At 42.5% G+C, this 26,525-nt stretch overlaps 1 protein-coding gene across 1 annotated transcript in view; it reads left to right on the top strand.

Annotated features, from left to right (window-relative positions):
* LOC115128644 (zinc finger protein 704) overlaps positions 1 to 26,525 on the top strand; it is a 96,928-nt gene that overhangs the window by 65,648 nt on the left and 4,755 nt on the right. The window contains 3 exon segments of the mRNA XM_029658691.2: positions 12,776 to 12,879; positions 14,849 to 15,099; positions 24,346 to 24,446. Coding sequence (XP_029514551.2) covers positions 12,776 to 12,879; positions 14,849 to 15,099; positions 24,346 to 24,446 — 456 coding nt within the window.

The raw sequence follows: 26,525 nt of genomic DNA on the forward strand, positions 1-26,525 counted from the left end.
GCTATCTATCTGTTCTGTTAGTCCTTCAATTTCCTTTGTTAATATGGTCTCATTTGACCTAAATTGCTTTTGTTTTAGAGATGAGTACAGAATTGTGTGACCTCTAAAGGCACATGTTAAAAGTGTCCCATACAATAAGGTAATCTGCTGTACCGATTATGTCAGAAAAAGTCAGTTATAAATTCTTCTATCCTAGTTAAAAACAAGTTATCATCCAGTAGGGTTTGATTAAATTTCCAATATCCTTGCCCACGTGGAAATTCTGTAAGAGTCATATATATGCCAATTATGTGATGGTCTGACTGCATTCTGTCACCTATCAAACTTTTTTTTGTTTAACTTTTGGTGCCAGAGAGAATGACATAAGAAAACAATCAAGACTACTAGCTTGATTAAGCCTCTGTCATGTATATCTCACTAGGTCATGGTATTTAGGCCTCCATATATCCACTAATTCCAATGTATCCATGGCATTCATGGTTTCCTTAAGTCCCTGAGGGTGAGAGTTTCTAGTGTGATTTCCTTTAAATCAAATCAAATGTATTTATATAGCCCTTCTTACATCAGCTGATATCTCAAAGTGCTGTACGGAAACCCAGCCTAAAACCCCAAACAGCAAGCAATGCAGGTGTAGAAGCACGGTGGCTAGGAAAAACTCCCTAGAAAGGCCAAAACCTAGAGAGGAACCAGGCTATGAGGGGTGTCCAGTCCTCTTCTGGCTGTGCCAGGTGGAGATTATAACAGAACATGGCCAAGATGTTCAAATGTTCATAAATGATCAGCATGGTCAAATAATAATAATCACAGTAGTTGTCGAGGGTGCAGCAAGTCAGCACCTCAGGAGTAAATGTCAGTTGGCTTTTCATAGCCGACAGCTCCTGCTGTCTCTAGAGAGTTGAAAACAGCAGGTCTGGGACAGGTAGCACGTCCGGTGAACAGGTCAGGGTTCCATAGCCGCAGGCAGAACAGTTGAAACTGGAGCAGCAGCACGGCCAGGTGGACTGGGGATAGCAAGGAGTCATCATGCCAGAGAGAGCATACTTAAATTCACACAGGACACGGGACAAGACAGGAGAAGTACTCCAGATATAACAAACTGACCCTAGCCCCCCGACACATAAACTACTGCAGCATAAATACTGGAGGCTGAGACAGGAGGGGTCAGGAGACACTGTGGCCCCATCCGATGATACCCCCGGACAGGGCCAAACAGGAAGGATATAATCCCACCCACTTTGCCAAAGCACAGCCCCCACACCACTAGAGGGATATCTTCAACCACCAACTTACCATCCTGAGAAATGGCTGAGTATAGCCCACAAAAATCTCCGCCACGGCACAACCCAAGGGGGAGCGCCAACCCAGACAGGAAGATCACGTCAGTGACTCAACCCACTCAAGTGACGCACCCCTCCTAGGGACGGCATGAAAGAGCACCAGTAAGCCAGTGACTCAGCCCCTGTAATAGGGTTAGAGGCAGAGAATCCCAGTGGAGAGAGGGGAACCGGCCAGGCAGAGACAGCAAGGGCGGTTCGTTGCGCCAGAGCCTTTCCGTTCACCTTCACACTCCTGGGCCAGACTACACTCAATCATATGACCCACTGAAGTGAGGAGTCAGTAAAGACTTAAAGGTTGAGACCGAGTCTACGTCTCTCACATGGGTAGGCAGACCATTCCATAACAATGGAGCTCTATAGGAGAAAGCCCTGCCTCCAGCTGTTTGCTTAGAAATTCTAGGGACAATTAGGAGGCCTGTGTCTTGTGACCGTAGCGTACGTTTAGGTATGTACGGCAAAACCAAATCGGAAAGATAGGTAGGCGCAAGCCCATGTAATGCTTTGTAGGTTAGCAGTAAAACCTTGAAATCAGCCCTTGCCTTAACAGGAAGCCAGTGTAGAGAGGCTAGCACTGGAGTAATATGATCACATTTTTTGGTTCTAGTCAGGATTCTAGCAGCCGTATTTAGCACTAACTGAAGTTTATTTAGTGCTTTATCTGCGTAGCCGGAAAGTAGAGCATTGCAGTAGTCTAATCTAGAAGTAACAAAAGCATGGATTAATTTTTCTGCATCATTTTTGGACAGAAAGTTTCTGATTCATGTTATGTAGATGGAAAAAAGCTGTCCTTGAAACAGTCTTGATATGTTCGTCAAAAGAGAGATCAGGGTCCAGAGTAACGCTGAGATCCTTCACAGTTTTATTTGAGACGACTGTACAACCATCAAGATTAATTGTCAGATTCAACAGAAGATCTCTTTGTTTCTTGGGACCTAGAACAAGCATCTCTGTTTTGTCCGAGTTTAAAAGTAAAAGTTTGCAGCCATTCACTTCCTTATGTCTGAAACATAGGCTTCTAGCGAGGGCAATTTTGGTGCTTTACCATGTTTCATTAAAATGTACAGCTGTGTGTCAGCCGCATAGCAGTGAAAGTTAACATTGTTTTCGAATGACATCCCAAAGAGGTTAAATATATAGTGAAAACAATAGTGGTACTAAAACGGAACCTTGAACATCAACATTTACAGTTGATTTGTCAGAGGACAAACCATCTACAGAGACAAACTGATATCTTTCCGACAGATAAGCTCTAAACCAGGCCAGATCATGTCTGTGTAGACCAATTTGGGTTTCCAATCTCTCCAAAAGAATGTGGTGATCGATTGTATCAAAAGCAGCACTAAGGTCTAGGAACACGAGGACAGATGCAGAGCCTCGGTCTGACGCCATTAAAAGGTAATTTACCACCTTCACAAGTGCAGTCTCAGTGCTATGATGGGGTCTAAAACCAAACTGAAGCATTTCGTATACATTGTTTGTCTTCAGGAAAGCAGTGAGTTGCTGCGCAACAGCTTTTCCTAAAAGTTTTGAGAGGAATGGAAGATTCGATATAGGCCGATTAGTTTTTTATATTTTCTGGGTCAAGGTTTGGCTTTTTCAGGAAAGGCTTTATTACAGCAACCTTTAGTGAGTTTGGTACACATCCGGTGGATAGAGAGACGTTTATTATGTTCAACATAGGACGGCCAAGCAGAGGAAGCAGCTCTTTCAGTAGTTTAGTTGGAATAGGGTCCAGTATGCATCTTGAAGTTTGAGGCCATGATTATTTCCATCATTGTGTCAAGAGATATAGTACAAAGTATAAAACACTTAAAACACTTATCCTAGGTCCTGGCAGAGTTGTGCAGACTCAGGACAACTGAGCTTTGGAGGAATAGGCAGATTTAAAGAGGAGTCCGTAATTTGCTTTCTAATGATCATGATCTTTTCCTCAAAGAAGTTCATGAATTTATTACTGCTGAAGTGAAAGCCGTTCTCTGTTAGAAATATAGGATGATCGAGCAGCAGTAAGGGCTCTTCGATACTGCACAGTACTGTCTTTCCAAGCTAGTCGGAAGACTTCCAGTTTGGTGTGGTGCAATTTCTGTTCCAATTTACTGGAAGCTTGCTTCAGAGCTCGGGTATTTTCTGTGTACCAGGGAGCTAGTTTCTTATGAGAAATGTTTTTAGGTGTGCAACTGCATCTAGGGTATTGCGCAAGGTTAAATTGAGTTCCTCAGTTAGGTGGTTAACTGATTTTTGTCCTCTGACGTCCTTGGATAGGCAGAGGGAGTCTGGAAGGGCATCAAGGAATCTTTGTGTTGTCTGAGAATTTATTGCACAACTTTTGATGCTCCTTGGTTGGGGTCCAGGATTTGATTTGATTTGATTATGAGGAAAAACATTAAGATCCACTTCATTCTGAATTCAAATTTCATCATCAGAAAGCGTGTCTAATAATGTGAATGAATAAAACATCAACAATTTAATAAGATAAGAGTATACAAGGAGTACATTTGTAATGGTGCAACACAATATTGCACTATTTTTTATCAAGGCAAGTGCTTCAATACGGAGTTCTACTAAGTGTTTCATTATTAAAAAGTAATGCAAGAATAAAGGGAACAATGCAACAATAGGCAACCCAGAGTTATACTTATGTAAAAAAAAAAAAAAACTAAATGTTGCATTCAAAGTTTTTTGTAAAATAAAGTGCTTCACATAAGTGTTTCATTATAAATGGAGAAAAAAAGATTAATGCAAGAATCTAGGCAACAATGCAGCAATAGGCAAAACTTATGGAACTACCTTATGAGCTCCTATGTTTGTCCATTGTAAGTTTTCCATCTATGACAGACATCTCTATTGAAGTACATGATTGTCAGCCTCTTTGTGTTGAGCTCGGTGAGTGTCTCTCGCTTGTCTGTGAGCAGAGTCTTATTTTTGCTGAAACTCCTCTCACAGTCGACTGAGCTGACTGGGAAGTAGATGTAGGGCACTGCCACTTCTGCAACTCTTGGGAATCTCACACTCAGGCCCCTCCAGTAATCAGCAAGCTCCAAAGCAGGTGAGGGTTCCCTGGAGACACAGTGGTGATAGGCAATCCATTCTTCACTCAGCTCTGTTGATGGGCTTGCCATGGGTTTCAGTTGTGTGTATGCTTCAATCTGCTTTCCCATGCTGGAGTCTGCCTCGGATCGAACTCCCTAGCCAGCCTGTAGATCTCTCTTGGCTGGATGTGTGTCCCAGTGCTTTGAGAACTTTGTGAAGGCCAAGTGGAATGCATCATGGAGATGGTCAAGCACCTCCCTCCTCTCTCCAATCCCCATCCTTCTCAATAGCTCATCTGTCTTGGCACCATACCCACATGTTTTTGCCATTCCATTCACTAGGTAAGAGCCCAGATCCTACATGACATTGTATGCAGACACTGCTGTGGGACAGTGTGTTCCTTCTAGGATTGACAGAGCTGTCATCCATTTGGAGCAGCCCTCTGAGATGAAGGTAATTTTAACAGTGAGGGTCTGCACCTTCTCTTCTGTTTCCAGCTGGATGAGGAGGTATGTGACTGCCTGGGATAATTACTTTTCTGCCAATAAAAACTCTCTGTACAGATGAACATACTCAAACCAGCTATTCCATCTAGAGCTCACTGCTTCAGGAGGAGCCTTGTCCTGCACAAACTCCTTCATAATGAGGAAGCTCACCCAACATCTCTTTCTGGCAGGCTTCTTGAAGACCTCTCATCCATGTCACAAGTGATGCAACTTCAGAGAAGTATTTGTAGTGCTGCCAGGTCTCACCCACCAGATTGATGACATGGCAGAAACGGGTTACATGGACACTGTTGGGCATCTCTCCTTTCAGAACCTCCTTGTATGTCTTCAGGCAGTAGGAGGCATTATCTGTGACCACTGCCCAGGCATCGTTCAGGTTCAGATTGCTGTGGAGGGAGGCTAGTATAGCTTGGGAAAATGTTGAGGAGTTGCGTCTGTCCATGAAAATGACATCCACCAGGAAGTACTGGTTTTCAACACCTGCAATGAAAGATAACCAAAATAAGGGTTATTTAAATTTCAAGTGTAAACACAATATAGATACAGCGATAGTTACCTAATTGGAGAGGCAGACAGCTGCTGACATTATGCATCGCTATATTTCACCACGAAAGCTCGTCGTTTGGAATATCACAATTTGCATGCGGACAATTCAACTTGCAGAATGTAAATGTAGGCTATTACAATGGTATATTAATAGGCTGTTAACTTACCAATGACCATGTTTAGAACGCTGAAATCCCTTGCATCTGTTGTCTTGTCAACAACCACCGCAAACTTCTTCCCACGGATCTTCTGTAGAAGGGCAGTCATATGTTGGTCAAACGCACGGGGCAGGTGAGTTTGACCGAGACTGCTCTCATTTTCGGGAAACGCTCCTCCCTGTTTGCAATCCTTCACTAGAAACGGCCTTGGCTTTCTTAGCTTTTCAAAGGGGATATCAGACTCGGCACACACAGCCACAAAATCCTGAATAAATTCTGGTCTTGAATCTGCTGATGCACTAGTAATGGTCGTTTGAAGAGGGATGTTCTGGCTAACACGGTGCTTTTCCTTGTTCTTCACATGGACTTTAGACTTTAAGTGGTTCATCACACACTTATTATTACAGGTCCAATCAATAGTATGTTGACATCATTTTCAAAACAGCTTATCGCCTGACTCGATGGTTCGTTGAGCTTATCGCCTGACTCGATGGTTCGTTGAGCTTATCGCCTGACTCAATGGTTCGTTGAGCTTATCGCCTGACTCGATGGTTCGTTGAGCTTATCGCCTGACTCGATGGTTCGTTGAGCTTATCGCCTGACTCGATGGTTCGTTGAGCTTATCGCCTGACTCGATGGTTCGTTGAGCTTATCGCCTGACTCGATGGTTCGTTGAGCTTATCGCCTGACTCGATGGTTCGTTGAGCTTATCGCCTGACTCGATGGTTCGTTGAGCTTATCGCCTGACTCGATGGTTCGTTGAGCTTATCGCCTGACTCGATGGTTCGTTGAGCTTATCGCCTGACTCGATGGTTCGTTGAGCTTATCGCCTGACTCGATGGTTCGTTGAGCTTATCGCCTGACTCGATGGTTCGTTGAGCTTATCGCCTGACTCGATGGTTCGTTGAGCTTATCGCCTGACTCGATGGTTCGTTGAGCTTATCGCCTGACTCGATGGTTCGTTGAGCTTATCGCCTGACTCGATAGTTCGTTGAGCTTATCGCCTGACTCGATGGTCCGTTGAGCTTATCGCCTGACTCGATGGTCCGTTGAGCTTATCGCCTGACTCGATGGTCCGTTGAGCTTATCGCCTGACTCGATGGTTCGTTGAGCTTATCGCCTGACTCGATGGTTCGTTGAGTTTATCGCCTGACTCGATGGTTCGTTGAGTTTATCGCCTGACTCGATGGTTCGTTGAGCTTATCGCCTGACTCGATGGTTCGTTGAGCTTATCGCCTGACTCGATGGTTCGTTGAGCTTATCGCCTGACTCGATGGTTCGTTGAGCTTATCGCCTGACTCGATGGTCCGTTGAGCTTATCGCCTGACTCGATGGTTCGTTGAGCTTATCGCCTGACTCGATGGTCCGTTGAGTTTATCGCCTGACTCGATGGTCCGTTGAGCTTATCGCCTGACTCGATGGTCCGTTGAGCATATCGCCTGACTCGATGGTTCGTTGAGCATATCGCCTGACTCGATGGTTCGTTGAGCTTATCGCCTGACTCGATGGTTCGTTGAGCATATCGCCTGACTCGATGGTTCGTTGAGCTTATCGCCTGACTCGATGGTTCGTTGAGCTTATCGCCTGACTCGATGGTTCGTTGAGCTTATCGCCTGACTCGATGGTCTGTTGAGCATATCGCCTGACTCGATGGTCCGTTGAGCATATCGCCTGACTCGATGGTTCGTTGAGCATATCGCCTGACTCGATGGTTCGTTGAGCTTATCGCCTGACTCGATGGTCCGTTGAGCTTATCGCCTGACTCGATGGTCCGTTGAGCATATCGCCTGACTCGATGGTCCGTTGAGCATATCGCCTGACTCGATGGTTCGTTGGGTATTGCTCTGCTCTGAATTTAGGGGTTAGGGTCAACTTTTTTTGTTTTTTTGACGACTTGGGCGTCTCAAACGGCCTCTTTGACAACTTGGCCTCTTCGAACGTGATTCTCAAAGTGACAGCCAAGTTGTGAGGTGACGTAAGAGTCCCACGCACAACTGACCCCCCGGAAAACTGAATTAATTCTCTAGGCCTACTTGTCTGTAATTTTACAATTATGAAATCATTTAGGTTACTACAATAATTTTTAAAAATTCAGCCAAATTATGGAAAATTCCACGTTTTCCAGTAGATTCCATTTTTATTACCAAATTCTGCGATCCCGTCTGCGTTTTCCGCATCGCGGATATCATAGGGCCCTATAAATTGGTGGAGTGCTGCAGAGTCTTTCTGGAAGGTTCTCCCATCTCCACAGAGGAACGAACTCTGGGAGCTCTGTCAGAGTGACAATTGGGTTCTTGGTCATCTCCCTGACCAAGGCCCTTCTCCCCCAATTGCTCAGTTTGGCCAGGCGGCCAGCTCTAGGAAGAGTCTTGGTGGTTCCAAACTTCTTCTTTTTAAGAATGATGGAGGCCAGTGTGTTCTTGAAAAAATGTTGGTACCTTTCCCCAAATCTGTGCTTCAACACAATCCTTTCTCTGAGCTCTATGTACAATTCCTTCGACGTCATTGCTTGGTTTTTGCTCTGACATACACTGCCAACTGTGGGACCTTTTATATAGACAGGTGTGTGCCTTTCCAAATCATGTCTAATCAATTGAATTTACCACAGGTGGACTCAAATCAATTTGTAGGAACATCTCAAGGATGATCAATGGAAACAGGATGCACCTGAGCTGAATTTCCAGGTTCATAGCGAAGGGTCTGAATACTGTAAATAAGGTATTTCTGTTTTATTACATTTGCAAACATTTCTAAAAACCTGTTTTCGCCTTGTCCTAATGGGGTATTGTGTGTAGATTGAGATTTTTTATTTTATTTTAAAATACATTTTAGATAAGGCTGTAACAGTGCCCTTAAAGCATCAGACTATAAGCACACAGACCCATGCACAAACACGCATGTACACACGCACACTCAGACAGTGACACGCAAAAACACACCTGCTAAACACACTAACTCAAATGAAAGGAGGAAAGATCTGATGTGGAAGTCACACAGAAAATGTAATGAAAAAACAGAATGCTCTCGCTCTCTTATTATCCACAACCCCTGTGAGATGAAGGCATGGCCTTTGTGTGGAATGCATCTCTTCCGTGTGTGGTGGGAGGTTAGTCTTAATGTCCTTCATGTCCTTGCCCCATGTCATTCATAGATCTGTGCTGTATGTGTGCGTGTGTGGACAGACGATAGAAGTATCATCCGAGTAGATAAGAGGGGGAGAGAGATTGGAAGGTGTTTAGCTTTTCGCAGAAGGTGTCTGATTTATAGTCAATTATTCAAGAGGAAATGAGCGTCATAGGCCAGCGACTGTAATTAAAGATGAGCTGCCCCGCTCTACGCCCACATCAGAGACTGGGGAGCCCCCTCTAACCCTCCGCTGGAGCCCCAAATACCCCTCCTCTGTGGCCCCCTGCTCTCCTCTCCCTGTTTTACACCCAGCTCAAAACAGAGTGGAGTGGTAGGAGAGAGAGCAAAACAGAGTTCATTCTCAGAGGTGAGGGGGAGGTTGTGTGTAGCAATAGGAAGGAGAGCTCTCACTAGGCAGACTTTGGGGGGAATTCCCGGCAGATAGTTAAATTGGCTTCATTATTTTTGAGTAATGGTTTTCGATGACACGGAGAATAAAGTTTCCAGATATGAATGTGTGTGTGTGTGTGTGTGTGTGTGTGTGTGTGTGTGACACATTATACCTGGAATGTCTGTACTTATGTTCCATGTCAAACTCCCCACGTCACGTCTTATCTAAAGAGAGAAACGGTTGTTTGTTCTGAATCAAAACCTCTCGTTTAATTGTCATTGGTTAGTTAAGTTAGCTGAACTACAACAACAGTAAGTGGTCTGTGTTTAGAAGATAACTTGTCATTAGTTATACAAGCAAATGTTCATGAGTTCGCAGAACTATTACAGTACGCGTCGTGAGTCAGTGTTCAAATGGTCTTAGCCAAACTCATTTTAGACATGCAGGAAGAGACTCGTGTTAATGTAAGACATGTTGTTTTCTGATGTGGTACATCTGAGGAGATGGCTAGTGTGTCCACTGTACAGTACGGAGCTGGTTATGTCCCATCAAACTTCGTCTTTTATTTCTGTCTGTTTGGGATTCCTGTGGTTCTCGATAGTCTTTTATCACCGGCTAATAACCTGTTGCTAAAGAATGAAAGAGGCTGAAACAATTCAATCAAACAGGACAATCGCCAACGAAACATGTTGCGCTAAATCGTCTGTAACACAATGGGTTATTATTCTTACACCCAAGGTGAAACACCTGGTGGTGTTCCAGAAACACCTGGTGGTGTTATAGAAACACCTGGTGGTGTTATAGAAACACCCGGTGGTCTTATAGAAACACCTGGTGGTGTTATAGAAACACCTGGTGGTGTTCCAGAAACACCTGGTGGTGTTATAGAAACACCCGGTGGTGTTATAGAAACACCCGGTGGTCTTATAGAAACACCCGGTGGTCTTATAGAAACACCCGGTGGTGTTATAGAAACACCCGGTGGTGTTATAGAAACACCTGGTGGTGTTCCAGAAACACCTGGTGGTGTTCCAGAAACACCCGGTGGTCTTATAGAAACACCCGGTGGTCTTATAGAAACACCCGGTGGTCTTATAGAAACACCCGGTGGTCTTATAGAAACACCCGGTGGTGTTATAGAAACACCCGGTGGTCTTATAGAAACACCCGGTGGTCTTATAGAAACACCCGGTGGTGTTATAGAAACACCCGGTGGTCTTATAGAAACACCCGGTGGTCTAATAGAAACACCCGGTGGTCTTATAGAAACACCCGGTGGTGTTCCAGAAACACTTGGCGGTGTTCCAGAAACTGGAAACATCCCGGGCTGGGACAGGGAACAGGGCAAGGAGGGTCCAATTTGTAAGTCGCTCTGGATAAGAGCGTCTGCTAAATGACTTAAATGTAAATGTAAATGTGCTGGCTGTCGAGTGGTTCCTCAATGGAACCATTAAAGACAAAGGCACAGATGTCTGGTGAGTGGGAAGGAGGGTAGGTATTGGTTTCTCTCTCTCTCCTTTTCACTCAGATTGCCTTTCTCCCACCACCCCCCAACCCTACTAAGCCATTTGTCTTCTAGAGTTTGGACAGTCAGTCAACCACAAGAAAGTTGTTAGCACATCTGTCTGTCTGGTGGAACAGTGTAAGTTCAACAGATGTCATCAGACTGTAGACAGACTGCTTCTCTCTGGCTGATGGCCATCTCTCCCATTTACCCCCTGCCCCCCAACCAAACCCCAATGAGGGGGGTAGACCTAACCCTGTGTCTGCTAATGAGGGGCAGTGGGCTGGAGTACAGGCTGTTATAAACCCTGTGATATCCCCCCCTGCCAGTTTAGCAGGGCAGGCAGACTGCTTGGTTCACAGCTCTACTCTGATTTAAAGGGATACTGTGAGTTTCTGGCAATTAAGACGTTTTTCTACTTACCCAGAGTCAAATGAGAATGCTTACTACTTTTCTACTTCTGCTTTGCGCTAACACTAGTTAGCATTGGCTCGCAAAAATACCTCTAACTTAGGTAAATACAAAAATGGAATCTTACAGTATCCCTTCAAGGAACTTGGTTAGGTACAAATAAGAGCGAGGATGAAGTTCTAGTGTTCTTCAGTGTAAAAAGTACCCAATAGTCATACTTAAGTAAAAGTCTAAAAGTATTTGGTTTTAAATATCCTTAAGTATTAAAAGCAAATGTCATTGCTAAAATATACTTAAGTTTTGAAAGTAAAAGTATAAATAATTTCAAATTCCTTCTATTAAAGCAGACAGCGCCATTTTCTTGTTTTTAAAATTGACGGATAGCCAGGGGCACACGACAACACTCAGGCATCATTTAGAAAATATGCATTTGTGTTTAGAGAGTCTGCCAGACCATAGGCAGTAGGGGTGACCGCGTGTTTTCTTAATAAGTGCGTGAATTTCACAATTTTCACAATCCTGTCATCTCCCCATCGCTTGTAATTACCTCCCCATATCATAACCACTAGACTACTCTGTGTGTGTGCACATACATTACAGATTTACTAGATTTAGATTTCACCAACATATTTACTGTGTTGGTGAAACCTACAATATTTCATCCATTTAAAGATATGCGGGACTGCAATCATGAGCTGTCCAAAGGGACGGCCTGGTGGCATTATCTACGTACACACACACACACACACACACCAAGGTGACCAGAAACTGGGTAAAGTTAATCAGTTATTTATATGTAATCCATGAATGAGATCATATTAATTTCATCAGAACAATGATTTAGGTAATTCTTCTCTATCAACCTCCCTGCTCTCTATAATAGTAATGTGTGTGTGTGTGTGTGTGTGTGCGTGTGCGTGTGCGTGCGTGCATGCGTGTGTGTGTGCGCGCGCGTGTGTGTGTGCGCGTGTGTGTGTGTGTGTGTGTGTGTAGGGAGTACAGCGGGGTGGATTAAGAGATGAATCCATTGCGTTGGTGAATTCACGCCAATTAAGAGACGCATGGCGATGTTTACCTTCAGCGTCTCTGTTATTTGTCAGAGACACGGCGCTGGTCACATCAACGTAGAACAAAGAGGCTGCCGGATCGTATTAATGAGCTAACCAATATATCACGGTCTCACAGGGGGAGTTGACGAATGGTTTTGAGGCATGCCCAGTGAATCTGAAATTGCACTATATTGCTGTGCCATATTACCAATGTAGGCTACGTGCTTTGGGTCAGAGCTGTATATGATGTCATTTCAGATACAGACACATTATCTGTTTGTTGTTGTTGTTGTGTTTTCATGCACAGTAATATTCTCTGTTTGTTGTTGTTGCTGTGTTTTCATGCACAGTAATATTCTCTGTTTGTTGTTGTTGCTGTGTTTTCATGCACAGTAATATTCTCTGTTTGTTGTTGTTGCTGTGTTTTCATGCACAGTAATATTCTCTGTTTGTTGTTGTTGTTGTGTTTTCATGCACAGTAATATTCTCTGTTGTTGTTGTTGTGTTTTCATGCACAGTAATATTCTCTGTTTGTTGTTGTTGCTGTGTTTTCATGCACAGTAATATTCTCTGTTGTTGTTGTTGTGTTTTCATGCACAGTAATATTCTCTGTTTGTTGTTGTTGTTGTGTTTTCATGCACAGTAATATTCTCTGTTTGTTGTTGTTGTTGTGTTTTCATGCACAGTAATATTCTCTGTTTGTTGTTGTTTTAACAGGAAGTCAGAGGAGGAAGTGGACATGGACAAGGTGACAGCTGCAATGGTTCTGACCAGCCTGTCCAGCAGTCCACTGGTCAGGAGCCCCCCAGTCAAAGTCAGCGGTGAGTCGACCAAACCTGGTTTTATATCATTTATTATTCTATCCTCTTTTTATACTGGTGATCCCATTAAGGCAGCAGGGTAGCCTAGTGGTTCGAGCGTTGGGCCAGTAACCGAAAGGTTGCTAGATCGAATCCCTGAGCTGACAAGGTAAAAATCTGTCGTTTTGCCCGTGAACAAGGCAGTTAACCCGCTGTTCCTAGGCCGTCATTGTAAATAAGAATTTGTTCTTAACTGACTTGCCTAGTTTAAATCAAGGTAAAATAAATTAAGATTCTCTTTAACCACTGAGTTTTGTCCCAAGACGGCAACAATCAAACATTTGATCAAACAAACATTTGCGGAGGTGATCATGATAGCTAGCGTCTGTACGTGTCGTTTTCCCCTTGCTGAGGTCACGTCATGATGAGGACATGGTGAGACTAGTGCAGCTGTAGAGATGCATACTGTATGTATCTCCTGAGTGCAGCTCTCCCACCAGGTAAAGATGAATGCTGTCTTTGATCTCTCTGCTCCGTCTCCACCTTCAGATTGAATTAGAAGTGCTGAGTGGTTTGTCACGGTGATATCTAAAGGAGAGTTTCTCTTCATCTGCTGTAATGTACATTATATCAATCGCAAGACGTCTCAACTAAGTCCCTGGAGTGAAGCAACTGTAAATGAGGTCTTGTTTGTTGTGCCACTCAAAATTGCACTCTTTCGACGCTGGCCTCCACACCATCCATCCCACCAGCTTCTGCTCCATGGGAGACGGGGCTCTCAGCAGTGCAGCCCCTGAACTCTGGAACTCCATCCCTCTCCATGTCAGAACCTCACAATCCATACACACTTCCAATAGCACATTCACACCGAATGATCTGTTGTCTTAGCTTTCACCCCCCATCGAGTTTACCTCCCTAATAAGTCTGTTATCATGTTTAGTGTGTTCTCTGGTTAGCCTTCCATAATGTTTAGTGTGTTCTCTGGTTAGCCTTCCATAATGTTTAGTGTGTTCTCTGGTTAGCCTTCCATAATGTTTAGTGTGTTCTCTGGTTAGCCTTCCATGTTTAATGTTTAGTGTGTTCTCTGCCTTCCATAATGTTTAGTTCTCTGGTTCCATAATGTTTAGTGTGTTCTCTGGTTTAGCCTTCCATAATGTTTAGTGTGTTCTCTGGTTAGCCTTCCATAATGTTTAGTGTGTTCTCTGGTTAGCCTTCCATAATGTTTAGTGTGTTCTCTGGTTAGCCTTCCATAATGTTTAGTGTGTTCTCTGGTTAGCCTTCCATAATGTTTAGTGTGTTCTCTGGTTAGCCTTCCATAATGTTTAGTGTGTTCTCTGGTTAGCCTTCCATAATGTTTAGTGTGTTCTCTGGTTAGCCTTCCATAATGTTTAGTGTGTTCTCTGGTTAGCCTTCCATAATGTTTAGTGTGTTCTCTGGTTAGCCTTCCATAATGTTTAGTGTGTTCTCTGGTTAGCCTTCCATAATGTTTAGTGTGTTCTCTGGTTAGCCTTCCATAATGTTTAGTGTGTTCTCTGGTTAGCCTTCCATAATGTTTAGTGTGTTCTCTGGTTAGCCTTCCATAATGTTTAGTGTGTTCTCTGGTTAGCCTTCCATAATGTTTAGTGTGTTCTCTGGTTAGCCTTCCATAATGTTTAGTGTGTTCTCTGGTTAGCCTTCCATAATGTTTAGTGTGTTCTCTGGTTAGCCTTCCATAATGTTTAGTGTGTTCTCTGGTTAGCCTTCCATAATGTTTAGTGGAATTTTAGTCTTGTTTGTTTTAAAGTATGACTTGAAACGTGCTTAAAATAAAGTATTATTAAAACTGCTGCATACGTTGAAAGTCGATGCAGCTGGAAATCACCGTTAGATGCATGTGTTTCTGAATCATATGATGTCTTCTCAGTGACAATTGTTGCTTAGAGGACTCCTAAATAGTTGAGTACTAAGTTTGAGTACTTTTCTGACTCTCTCTCACTCTCTCCCCCCCCAGAGGGTCTGAATGGCTCGTGGAAGGAGAGTTGTGGGGGCTTCACCCCCTCCAGTTACAGCAGTAGTGGCTATTGGAGCTGGAGCGGCCCTAGTGACCAGTCCAACCCGTCCACCCCCTCCCCACCGCTATCTGCAGACAGCTTCAAGCCCTTCCGCATGTCCAGCGTCAACGGCCCGCCCCCCGACGACGCCATCGACGAACAGGATGGCAGCAGCCTGCTCTTCGACGAGCCAATCCCACGCAAGCGCAAGGTGGATAGACCAATTTAATTTCGCCATCTAAAAATACAATTCTAGCCACACAAGTGGATACACTCGATACCCCTTAGGATAACCCATAGGATAACCCATAGGATAGCCCATAGGATAACCCATAGGATAACCCATAGGATAGCCCATAGGATAACCCATAGGATAACCCATAGGATAGCCCATAGGATAACCCATAGGATAGCCCATAGGATAACCCATAGGATAACCCATAGGATAGCCCATAGGATAACCCATAGGATAGCCCATAGGATAACCCATAGGATAGCCCATAGGATAACCCATAGGATAACCCATAGGATAACCCATAGGATAACCCATAGGATAGCCCATAGGATAGCCCATAGGATAGCCCATAGGATAGCCCATAGGATAACCCATAGGATAACCCATAGGATACCCCATAGGATAACCCATAGGATAACCCGAAAACAGTTAACATTATCATGCTATTTTGGTCCTCTGAGGACCACACAGAACCAACACTTGATTAGATCAATGTTTGAAACACTTCTGCCTGTTGTACATTTTGAATTGGTAGTAGGTTGATTTAAGAAGGGCTTGTACTGCAGTATCAGTGTATCAGTGATCTGGACAAGACAGAGGATGTCCCAAAAGAAGGGAGTTCCTGCTAGCTACTGTAATACCTCCTTCTTGAACTCTGTGACATTGGGAGATGACAAGCTGACTGAGATAGAATTTGGGACACGGGGTAAAAGTGACAGACTGATCCTTAGACACGTGGCGACGCCTGATGTCGTCTCTGAGCCACCACATAGCACAAACACCACTAGAGGAGACCATGAACACTAATTGGGCGGACCCAGCAGCATGTTATGGACCCAGCAGCATGTTATGGACCCAGCAGCATGTTATGGACCCAGCAGCATGTTATGGCCACTTAGAGTAGCTGAACGCTCCCGCTTCCACACTCATTTATTTACTCCGTTGATGGCCACCATTTTGTCACTCTCCTCATTTACATGAATTAATGACTGAATATTCCCTCCTTTATTTCTCTCCCTCTTTCTTTGTCTCTCATTCTTATCAGGGGAGCGGAATTCTTGGATGCTGAAGCTCTGTTGTCTAGCTGTCCAGTCCCAGACTATACTGACACACATACACACACACACACACCCTCCCGCCCTGCGACTCCAGGCATTTATCCTGCTTAATTACTTTACAGCCACACATGGGCCCATCTAACATTGAAATTAATGATTTTAATATCTTCACTGGCAAACATGAAGATTGTTCCTCCGTCTCCTCCTTCTTTAGAATCAGTATCCATTTAAGAGATGAGGGGTGCTGTGCGTCTCATCAGATCAATAGGATAGCTCTGGTGAGAGACGCACAGCACCCCTCATCTCTTAATTGGATACTGATTCTAAAGAATGAGAGGATGGAGAGAGAGATGGGGGGGGGTGGAAAGAAAGTTAGAGGGGGTGTGCTGAGAGATGGAGACAGACACAAAGAGAATGAGAAAGGGGTAGATGGAGACAGGAGGAGTCTAAATCAGAGTATAGTTTGATTTGAGGACAGCCATGCAACAGTGCAATAAAATATATTCAGATTTGATTTTAAAGGAGTATTCTGTAAAAGAGTCTGCTGATATCTTTTAATTTAAGACTAGTCTATTCTATTACATTATTGGCTATATGTTGTCATTAACAATGAACTGTTCTCAGCTTGAAGAAAACCATCCACCACAGGAACTCTCCCTCTCCTGGAGGGGCACGGGACATGTCTGTCTGGTGTCTCCCTGTGTTATGTTCCTCTTTCAACTTCTGACTCTAGTTCTCCATATTGGCTTCAGACACAAGTCTAGTTTTCATTGTTCCCCATATTTTCAGAAAACTTCCCTCAGGTTACATGTGAAATAATCACCCATGACAACTGGAGCCAAGTGTTGCTCTTCTTGTCCTCCTCTGAGTCAAACACAATGATGCTCGTTCACCAGCTCTCTTTTAATTAACTGTGTGCTGCTGGAATGTGGAACTGCACAGGGGTTTTGTTACTGAAGGACCAACACACACGCACACACACAAGCAGGAGATGATGACGAGTGTATTAGTTGTCATCAGGAAGAAAAAATGTAAAACATCTTCTGTTGTAAATTAAATGAATGTCCTGAACAATGGCCAAATAGACGGCCACCTGACACCCATCTATGACGAGGGATCAGAGCATTAAGACACCTCTATCCTCATCAGGCCCAACGGCTTTCAACTGGAGGCATACACCCACGCACACACACACACACGCAGACCTCCTCCTTCGCTCTCCTCTCACCACCCCGCAAGTTACACCAGCCTCCTCAGACTGAATGGGGCAGACAGGTGGGTTGGTGGGAGTCCCTGGCCACATGTTAGTTTGACTAATGGAGGATGGGATGAATGGCAGAGCTCTTACCACTCTGTTTCTCTGTAAGGGAGGTACATTGACACAAAACCCACACACATATACAGCGACAACACAAACACATACATACACACAACATGCTCGCACACACTTTTAAATAATTTGTTGCTGCTACTCTGTTCTTTATTTGACTTGTATTATCTATCCTGAAGCCTAGTCCCTTTACCCTGCCTTCATGTACATATCTATATCTAATACCTTATTATCTATCCTGAAGCCTAGTCCCTTTACCCTGCCTTCATGTACATATCTATCTCAAATACCTTATTATCTATCCTGATGACTAGTCACTTTACCCTGCCTTCATGTACATATCTATCTCAAATACCTTATTATCTATCCTGATGACTAGTCACTTTACCCTGCCTTCATGTACATATCTATCTCAAATACCTTATTATCTATCCTGAAGCCTAGTCCCTTTACCCTGCCTTCATGTACATATCTATCTCAAATACCTTATTATCTATCCTGATGACTAGTCACTTTACCCTGCCTTCATGTACATATCTACCTCAAATACCTTATTATCTATCCTGATGACTAGTCACTTTACCCTGCCTTCATGTACATATCTATCTCAAATACCTTATTATCTATCCTGAAGCCTAGTCACTTTACCCTGCCTTCATGTACATATCTACCTCAAATACCTTATTATTATCTACCCTGAAGCCTAATCACTTTACCCTGCCTTCATGTACATATCTACCTCAAATACCTTATTATTATATATCCTGATGCCTAGTCACTTTACCCTGCCTTCATGTACATATCTATCTCAAATACCTTATTATCTATCCTGATGACTAGTCACTTTACCCTGCCTTCATGTACATATCTATCTCAAATACCTTATTATTATCTATCCTGATGACTAGTCACTTTACCCTGCCTTCATGTACATATCTATCTCAAATACCTTATTATCTATCCTGATGACTAGTCACTTTACCCTGCCTTCATGTACATATCTATCTCAAATACCTTATTATCTATCCTGATGACTAGTCACTTTACCCTGCCTTCATGTACATATCTATCTCAAATACCTTATTATCTATCCTGATGACTAGTCACTTTACCCTGCCTTCATGTACATATCTATCTCAAATACCTTATTATTATCTATCCTGAAGCCTAGTCACTTTACCCTGCCTTCATGTACATATCTATATCTAATACCTTATTATCTATCCTAATGACTAGTCACTTTACCCTGCCTTCATGTACATATCTATATCTAATACCTTATTATCTATCCTAATGACTAGTCACTTTACCCTGCCTTCATGTACATATCTATATCTAATACCTTATTATCTATCCTAATGACTAGTCACTTTACCCTGCCTTCATGTACATATCTATATCTAATACCTTATTATTATCTATCCTGATGACTAGTCACTTTACCCTGCCTTCATGTACATATCTATCTCAAATACCTTATTATCTATCCTGAAGCCTAGTCACTTTACCCTGCCTTCATGTACATATCTATATCTAATACCTTATTATCTATCCTAATGACTAGTCACTTTACCCTGCCTTCATGTACATATCTATATCTAATACCTTATTATCTATCCTAATGACTAGTCACTTTACCCTGCCTTCATGTACATATCTATCTCAAATACCTTATTATCTATCCTGATGACTAGTCAGTTTACCCTGCCTTCATGTACATATCTATCTCAAATACCTTATTATCTATCCTGATGACAAGTCACTTTACCCTGCCTTCATGTACATATCTACCTCAAATACCTTATTATTATCTACCCTGAAGCCTAATCACTTTACCCTGCCTTCATGTACATATCTATCTCAAATACCTTATTATTATCTATCCTGATGACTAGTCGCTTTACCCTGCCTTCATGTACATATCTATCTCAAATACCTTATTATCTATCCTGATGACTAGTCACTTTACCCTGCCTTCATGTACATATCTATCTCAAATACCTTATTATCTATCCTGATGACTAGTCACTACCCTGCCTTCATGTACATATCTACCTCAAATACCTTATTATCTATCCTAATGACTAGTCACTTTACCCTGCCTTCATGTACATATCTATCTCAAATACCTTATTATCTATCCTGATGACTAGTCGCTTTACCCTGCCTTCATGTACATATCTATCTCTAATACCTTATTATCTATCCTAATGACTAGTCACTTTACCCTGCCTTCATGTACATATCTATATCTAATACCTTATTATCTATCCTAATGACTAGTCACTTTACCCTGCCTTCATGTACATATCTATCTCAAATACCTTATTATCTATCCTGATGACTAGTCACTTTACCCTGCCTTCATGTACATATCTATCTCTAATACCTTATTATCTATCCTAATGACTAGTCACTTTACCCTGCCTTCATGTACATATCTATATCTAATACCTTATTATCTATCCTAATGACTAGTCACTTTACCCTGCCTTCATGTACATATCTATCTCAAATACCTTATTATCTATCCTGATGACTAGTCACTTTACCCTGCCTTCATGTACATATCTATCTCAAATACCTTATTATCTATCCTGATGACTAGTCACTTTACCCTGCCTTCATGTACATATCTATCTCAAATACCTTATTATATATCATGATGACTAGTCACTTTACCCTGCCTTCATGTACATATCTATATCTAATACCTTATTATCTATCCTAATGACTAGTCACTTTACCCTGCCTTCATGTACATATCTATCTCAAATACCTTATTATCTATCCTGATGACTAGTCACTTTACCCTGCCTTCATGTACATATCTATCTCAAATACCTTATTATCTATCCTGATGACTAGTCACTTTACCCTGCCTTCATGTACATATCTATCTCAAATACCTTATCTATCCTGAAGCCTAGTCACTTTACCCTGCCTTCATGTACATATCTATCTCAAATACCTTATTATTATCTATCCTGATGACTAGTCGCTTTACCCTGCCTTCATGTACATATCTATCTCTAATACCTTATTATCTATCCTGATGACTAGTCACTTTACCCTGCCTTCATGTACATATCTATCTCAAATACCTTATTATCTATCCTGAAGCCTAGTCACTTTACCCTGCCTTCATGTACATATCTACCTCAAATACCTTATTATTATCTATCCTGATGACTAGTCACTTTACCCTGCCTTCATGTACATATCTATCTCAAATACCTTATTATTATCTATCCTGATGACTAGTCGCTTTACCCTGCCTTCATGTACATATCTATCTCTAATACCTTATTATCTATCCTGATGACTAGTCGCTTTACCCTGCCTTCATGTACATATCTATCTCAAATACCTTATTATCTATCCTGATGACTAGTCACTTTACCCTGCCTTCATGTACATATCTATCTCAAATACCTTATTATTATATATCCTGATGCCTAGTCACTTTACCCTGCCTTCATGTACATATCTATCTCAAATACCTTATTATCTATCCTGATGACTAGTCACTTTACCCTGCCTTCATGTACATATCTATCTCAAATACCTTATTATCTATCCTGATGACTAGTCGCTTTACCCTGCCTTCATGTACATATCTATCTCAAATACCTTATTATCTATCCTGATGACTAGTCACTTTACCCTGCCTTCATGTACATATCTATCTCAAATACCTTATTATCTACCCTGAAGCCTAGTCACTTTACCCTGCCTTCATGTACATATCTATCTCAAATACCTTATTATTATCTATCCTGATGACTAGTCACTTTACCCTGCCTTCATGTACATATCTATCTCAAATACCTTATTATCTACCCTGAAGCCTAGTCACTTTACCCTGCCTTCATGTACATATCTATCTCAAATACCTTATTATTATCTATCCTGATGACTAGTCGCTTTACCCTGCCTTCATGTACATATCTATCTCTAATACCTTATTATCTATCCTGATGACTAGTCACTTTACCCTGCCTTCATGTACATATCTATCTCAAATACCTTATTATCTATCCTGAAGCCTAGTCACTTTACCCTGCCTTCATGTACATATCTACCTCAAATACCTTATTATCTATCCTGATGCCTAGTCACTTTACCCTGCCTTCATGTACATATCTATCTCAAATACCTTATTATCTATCCTGATGACTAGTCACTTTACCCTGCCTTCATGTACATATCTATCTCAAATACCTCGCATCATTGATCTAGTACTCCATTGTACTCCATCTAGTACTACATTGATCTAGTACTCCCTGTATATAGCTCCACATTGATCTAGTACTCCCTGTATATAGCTCCACATTGATCTGGTACTCCCTGTATATAGCTCCACATTGATCTGGTACTCCCTGTATATAGCTCCACATTGATCTAGTACTCCCTGTATACAGCTCCACATTGATCTGGTACTCCCTGTATATAGCTCCACATTGATCTGGTACTCCCTGTATACAGCACATTGATCTGGTACTCCCTGTATATAGCTCCACATTGATCTGGTACTCCCTGTATATAGCTCCACGTTGATCTAGTACTCCCTGTATATAGCTCCACGTTGATCTGGTACTCCCTGTATATAGCTCCACATTGATCTGGTACTCCCTGTATATAGCTCCACGTTGATCTAGTACTCCCTGTATATAGCTCCACATTGATCTGGTACTCCCTGTATATAGCTCCACATTGATCTGGTACTCCCTGTATATAGCTCCACGTTGATCTAGTACTCCCTGTATATAGCTCCACGTTGATCTAGTACTCCCTGTATATAGCTCCACGTTGATCTGGTACTCCCTGTATATAGCTCCACATTGATCTGGTACTCCCTGTATATAGCTCCACATTGATCTAGTACCCCCTGTATATAGCTCCACATTGATCTGGTACTCCCTGTATATAGCTCCACATTGATCTGGTACTCCCTGTATATAGCTCCACATTGATCTAGTACTCCCTGTATATAGCTCCACATTGATCTGGTACTCCCTGTATATAGCTCCACATTGATCTAGTACCCCCTGTATATAGCACCACATTGATCTGGTACTCCCTGTATATAGCTCCACATTGATCTAGTACCCCCTGTATATAGCTCCACATTGATCTAGTACTCCCTGTATATAGCTCCACATTGATCTGGTACTCCCTGTATATAGCTCCACATTGATCTAGTACCCCCTGTATATAGCTCCACATTGATCTAGTACTCCCTGTATATAGCTCCACATTGATCTGGTACTCCCTGTATATAGCTCCACATTGATCTAGTACCTCCTGTATATAGCTCCACATTGATCTGGTACTCCCTGTATATAGCTCCACATTGATCTAGTACCTCCTGTATATAGCTCCACATTGATCTAGTACTCCCTGTATATAGCTCCACATTGATCTGGTACTCCTGTATATAGCTCCACATTGATCTAGTACCCCCTGTATATAGCTCCACATTGATCTAGTACTCCCTGTATATAGCTCCACATTGATCTGGTACTCCCTGTATATAGCTCCACATTGATCTAGTACCCCCTGTATATAGCTCCACATTGATCTAGTACTCCCTGTATATAGCTCCACATTGATCTGGTACTCCCTGTATATAGCTCCACATTGATCTAGTACCTCCTGTATATAGCTCCACATTGATCTGGTACTCCCTGTATATAGCTCCACATTGATCTAGTACTTCCTGTATATAGCTCCACATTGATCTAGTACCCCCTGTATATAGCTCCACATTGATCTAGTACTCCCTGTATATAGCTCCACATTGATCTGGTACTCCCTGTATATAGCTCCACATTGATCTAGTACCCCCTGTATATAGCTCCACATTGATCTAGTACTCCCTGTATATAGCTCCACATTGATCTGGTACTCCCTGTATATAGCTCCACATTGATCTGGTACCCCCTGTATATAGCTCCACATTGATCTAGTACTCCCTGTATATAGCTCCACATTGATCTGGTACTCCCTGTATATAGCTCCACATTGATCTAGTACCCCCTGTATATAGCTCCACATTGATCTAGTACTCCCTGTATATAGCTCCACATTGATCTAGTACTCCCTGTATATAGCTCCACATTGATCTGGTACTCCCTGTATATAGCTCCACATTGATCTGGTACTCTCTGTATATAGCTCCACATTGATCTGGTACTCCCTGTATATAGCTCCACATTGATCTGGTACTCCCTGTATATAGCTCCACATTGATCTGGTACTCCCTGTATATAGCTCCACATTGATCTGCTACTCCCTGTATATAGCTTCACATTGATCTGGTACTCCCTGTATATAGCTCCACATTGATCTGGTACCCCCTGTTTACAGCTCCATTCTTGTGTATTTGATTCCTCTTGTGTTACTATTTCACGGTAAAGTCTCCACCAGTTGTATTCTGCGCTTGTGACAAATAAAATGTGATTTTGAGTGAGAAAAGGCTGAAGTGTCTGATGTTGAATGTCGTTCTGTCTTTCCTCCTGTGTGTAATGTACAGAACTCCATGAAGGTGATGTTTAAGTGTCTGATGTTGAATGTCATTCTGTCTTTCCTCCTGTGTGTAATGTACAGATCTCCATGAAGGTGATGTTTAAGTGTCTGATGTTGAATGTCGTTCTGTCTTTCCTCCTGTGTGTAATGTACAGAACTCCATGAAGGTGATGTTTAAGTGTCTGATGTTGAATGTTGTTCTGTCTTTCCTCCTGTGTGTAATGTACAGAACTCCATGAAGGTGATGTTTAAGTGTCTGATGTTGAATGTCGTTCTGTCTTTCCTCCTGTGTGTAATGTACAGAACTCCATGAAGGTGATGTTTAAGTGTCTGTGGAAGAACTGTGGGAAGGTTCTGAGCACGGCTGCTGGGATACAGAGACACATCCGGACCGTTCACCTGGGGTAAGACACATACTGTTATAGACATCACTCACTCTCTCCCTCACACTTTTTTTACTCCTCTCTTTCATCCTCACTCTGACATGTATACAGTACAGGTCAACAGTTTTAGAACACCTACTCATTCAAGGGTTTTTCTGTATTTGTACTATTTTCCATATTGTAGAATAATAGTGAAGACATCAAAACTATGAAATAACACATATGGAATCATATAGTAACCAAAAAAGTGTTAAACAAATCAAAACATATTTTATATTTGAGAATCATCAAAGTATCCACCCTTTGCCTTGACGACAGCTTTGCACACTCTTGGCATTATTTCGATCAGCTTCATAAGGAAAGCTTTTCCAACCGTCTTGAAGGAGTTCCCACACATGCTGAGCACTTGTTGGCTGCTTTTCCTTCACTCTGTGGTCCGACTCCGTCGGAGGCCGAGCAGTTGCCATACCAGGTAGTGATGCAACCCGTCAGGATGCTCTCGATGGTGCAGCTGTAAAATCTTTTGAGAATCTGGAGGTGTGGAAGTGTGTCTGGATCATTGTCCTGTTGGAAAACAAATTACAGTCTCACAAAGTGCAAACCAGATGGGATGGTGTATCGCTGCAGAATGCTGTGGTAGCCATGCTGGTTAAGTGTGCCTTGAATTCGAAATGAATCAGACAGTCACCAGTAAAGCAGCCCTACACCATCACACCTTCATCATTCATGGTGGGAACCACACATGCCGAGTTCATTCGTTCACATTCTCTGCGTCTCACAAAGTTGGAACCAAAAATCTCAAATTTGGACTCATCAGACCAAATGACCGATTTCCACCGGTCTAATGTTCATTGCTCGTTTTTCTTGGCCCAAGCAAGTCTCTTCTTCTCATTGGTGTTCTTTAGTAGTGGTTTATTTGCAGCAATTTCGACCATGACTGCCTGATTCACGCTGTCTCCTCTGAACAGTTGATGTTGAGATGTGTCTGTTACTTGAACTCTGTGAAGCATTTATTTGGGCTGCAATTTCTGGGGCTGGTAACTCTAATGAACTTATCCTCTGACGCAGAGGGAACTCTGGGTCTTCCTTTCCTGTGGCGGTCCTCATGAGAGACAGTTTCATCATAGAGCTTGATGGTTTTTGCCACTGCACTTGAAGAAACTTTCAAAGTTCTTGAAATATTCCGGATTGATTGACCTTCATGTCTTAAAGTAATGATGGACTCATTTCTCTTTGCTTATTTGTGCTGTTCTTGCCATAATATGGACTTGGTCTTTGTGACCCTTACCATGTCACAACACAACTGATTGGCTCAAATGCATTAAGAAGGACATTAATTCCACAAATTAACTCCTAACCAGGCACACCTGTTAATTGAAATGCATTCCAGGTGACTACCTCATGAAGCTGGTTGAGAGAATGTTAAGAGTTTGCAAAGCTGTCATCGAGGCAAAGGGTGGCTACTTTGAATAATCTCAAATATAACCTGGCTGGCAGTGGTCCAGCTGAACCTTGGGCACCTCCTTTCACTGGGATTGTCAAAACACAAGAGCAAATTAATCCTTGTGGTATTATCACCATGGTAACATTTTCTCCACTTGGCACAACGTGACAGGCCAGGGATAAATGAGGACAGAACAGAACAATGTTATCACACATATGACATTTACACTCAGTCAATTAAAGCACAATAATAACCACAGTGGTTATTATACCTTTAAAGACCGCCACCCCACTTCCCTGACAGACAGAACAGTGTTTGAGGAGTGTTTGTTTGCCAGGCCTGTGATGGTAAGGTCTACTGTCTGTGCTACAATGGGGATGAGGGAGACATAATGACACATTTCAGAGCCAGCTCTCCCCAGTCGATCTCTGATGAAGTTTCCTCATAAAGAATGATAGAGGCCTCTGGTGGCCAAAAGGCCTGGCAACGCCATTGAGTGCTTCCACCATTTTAATGTAGTCAACTGGGTGGGACTTCCAACTTCATTGGCTGATCACTCCTGGTGACCCTGTTGGAGTCATGTCCAACCAGATCGTCAGGAGGGATCATCCAATCGTGACAAAGAAAATTGTCTACTTCAAAATGGGAAACAATTA

The sequence above is a fragment of the Oncorhynchus nerka genome, linkage group LG4 (genome assembly GCF_034236695.1).
Source record: "Oncorhynchus nerka isolate Pitt River linkage group LG4, Oner_Uvic_2.0, whole genome shotgun sequence".
NCBI lineage: Eukaryota > Metazoa > Chordata > Actinopteri > Salmoniformes > Salmonidae > Oncorhynchus > Oncorhynchus nerka.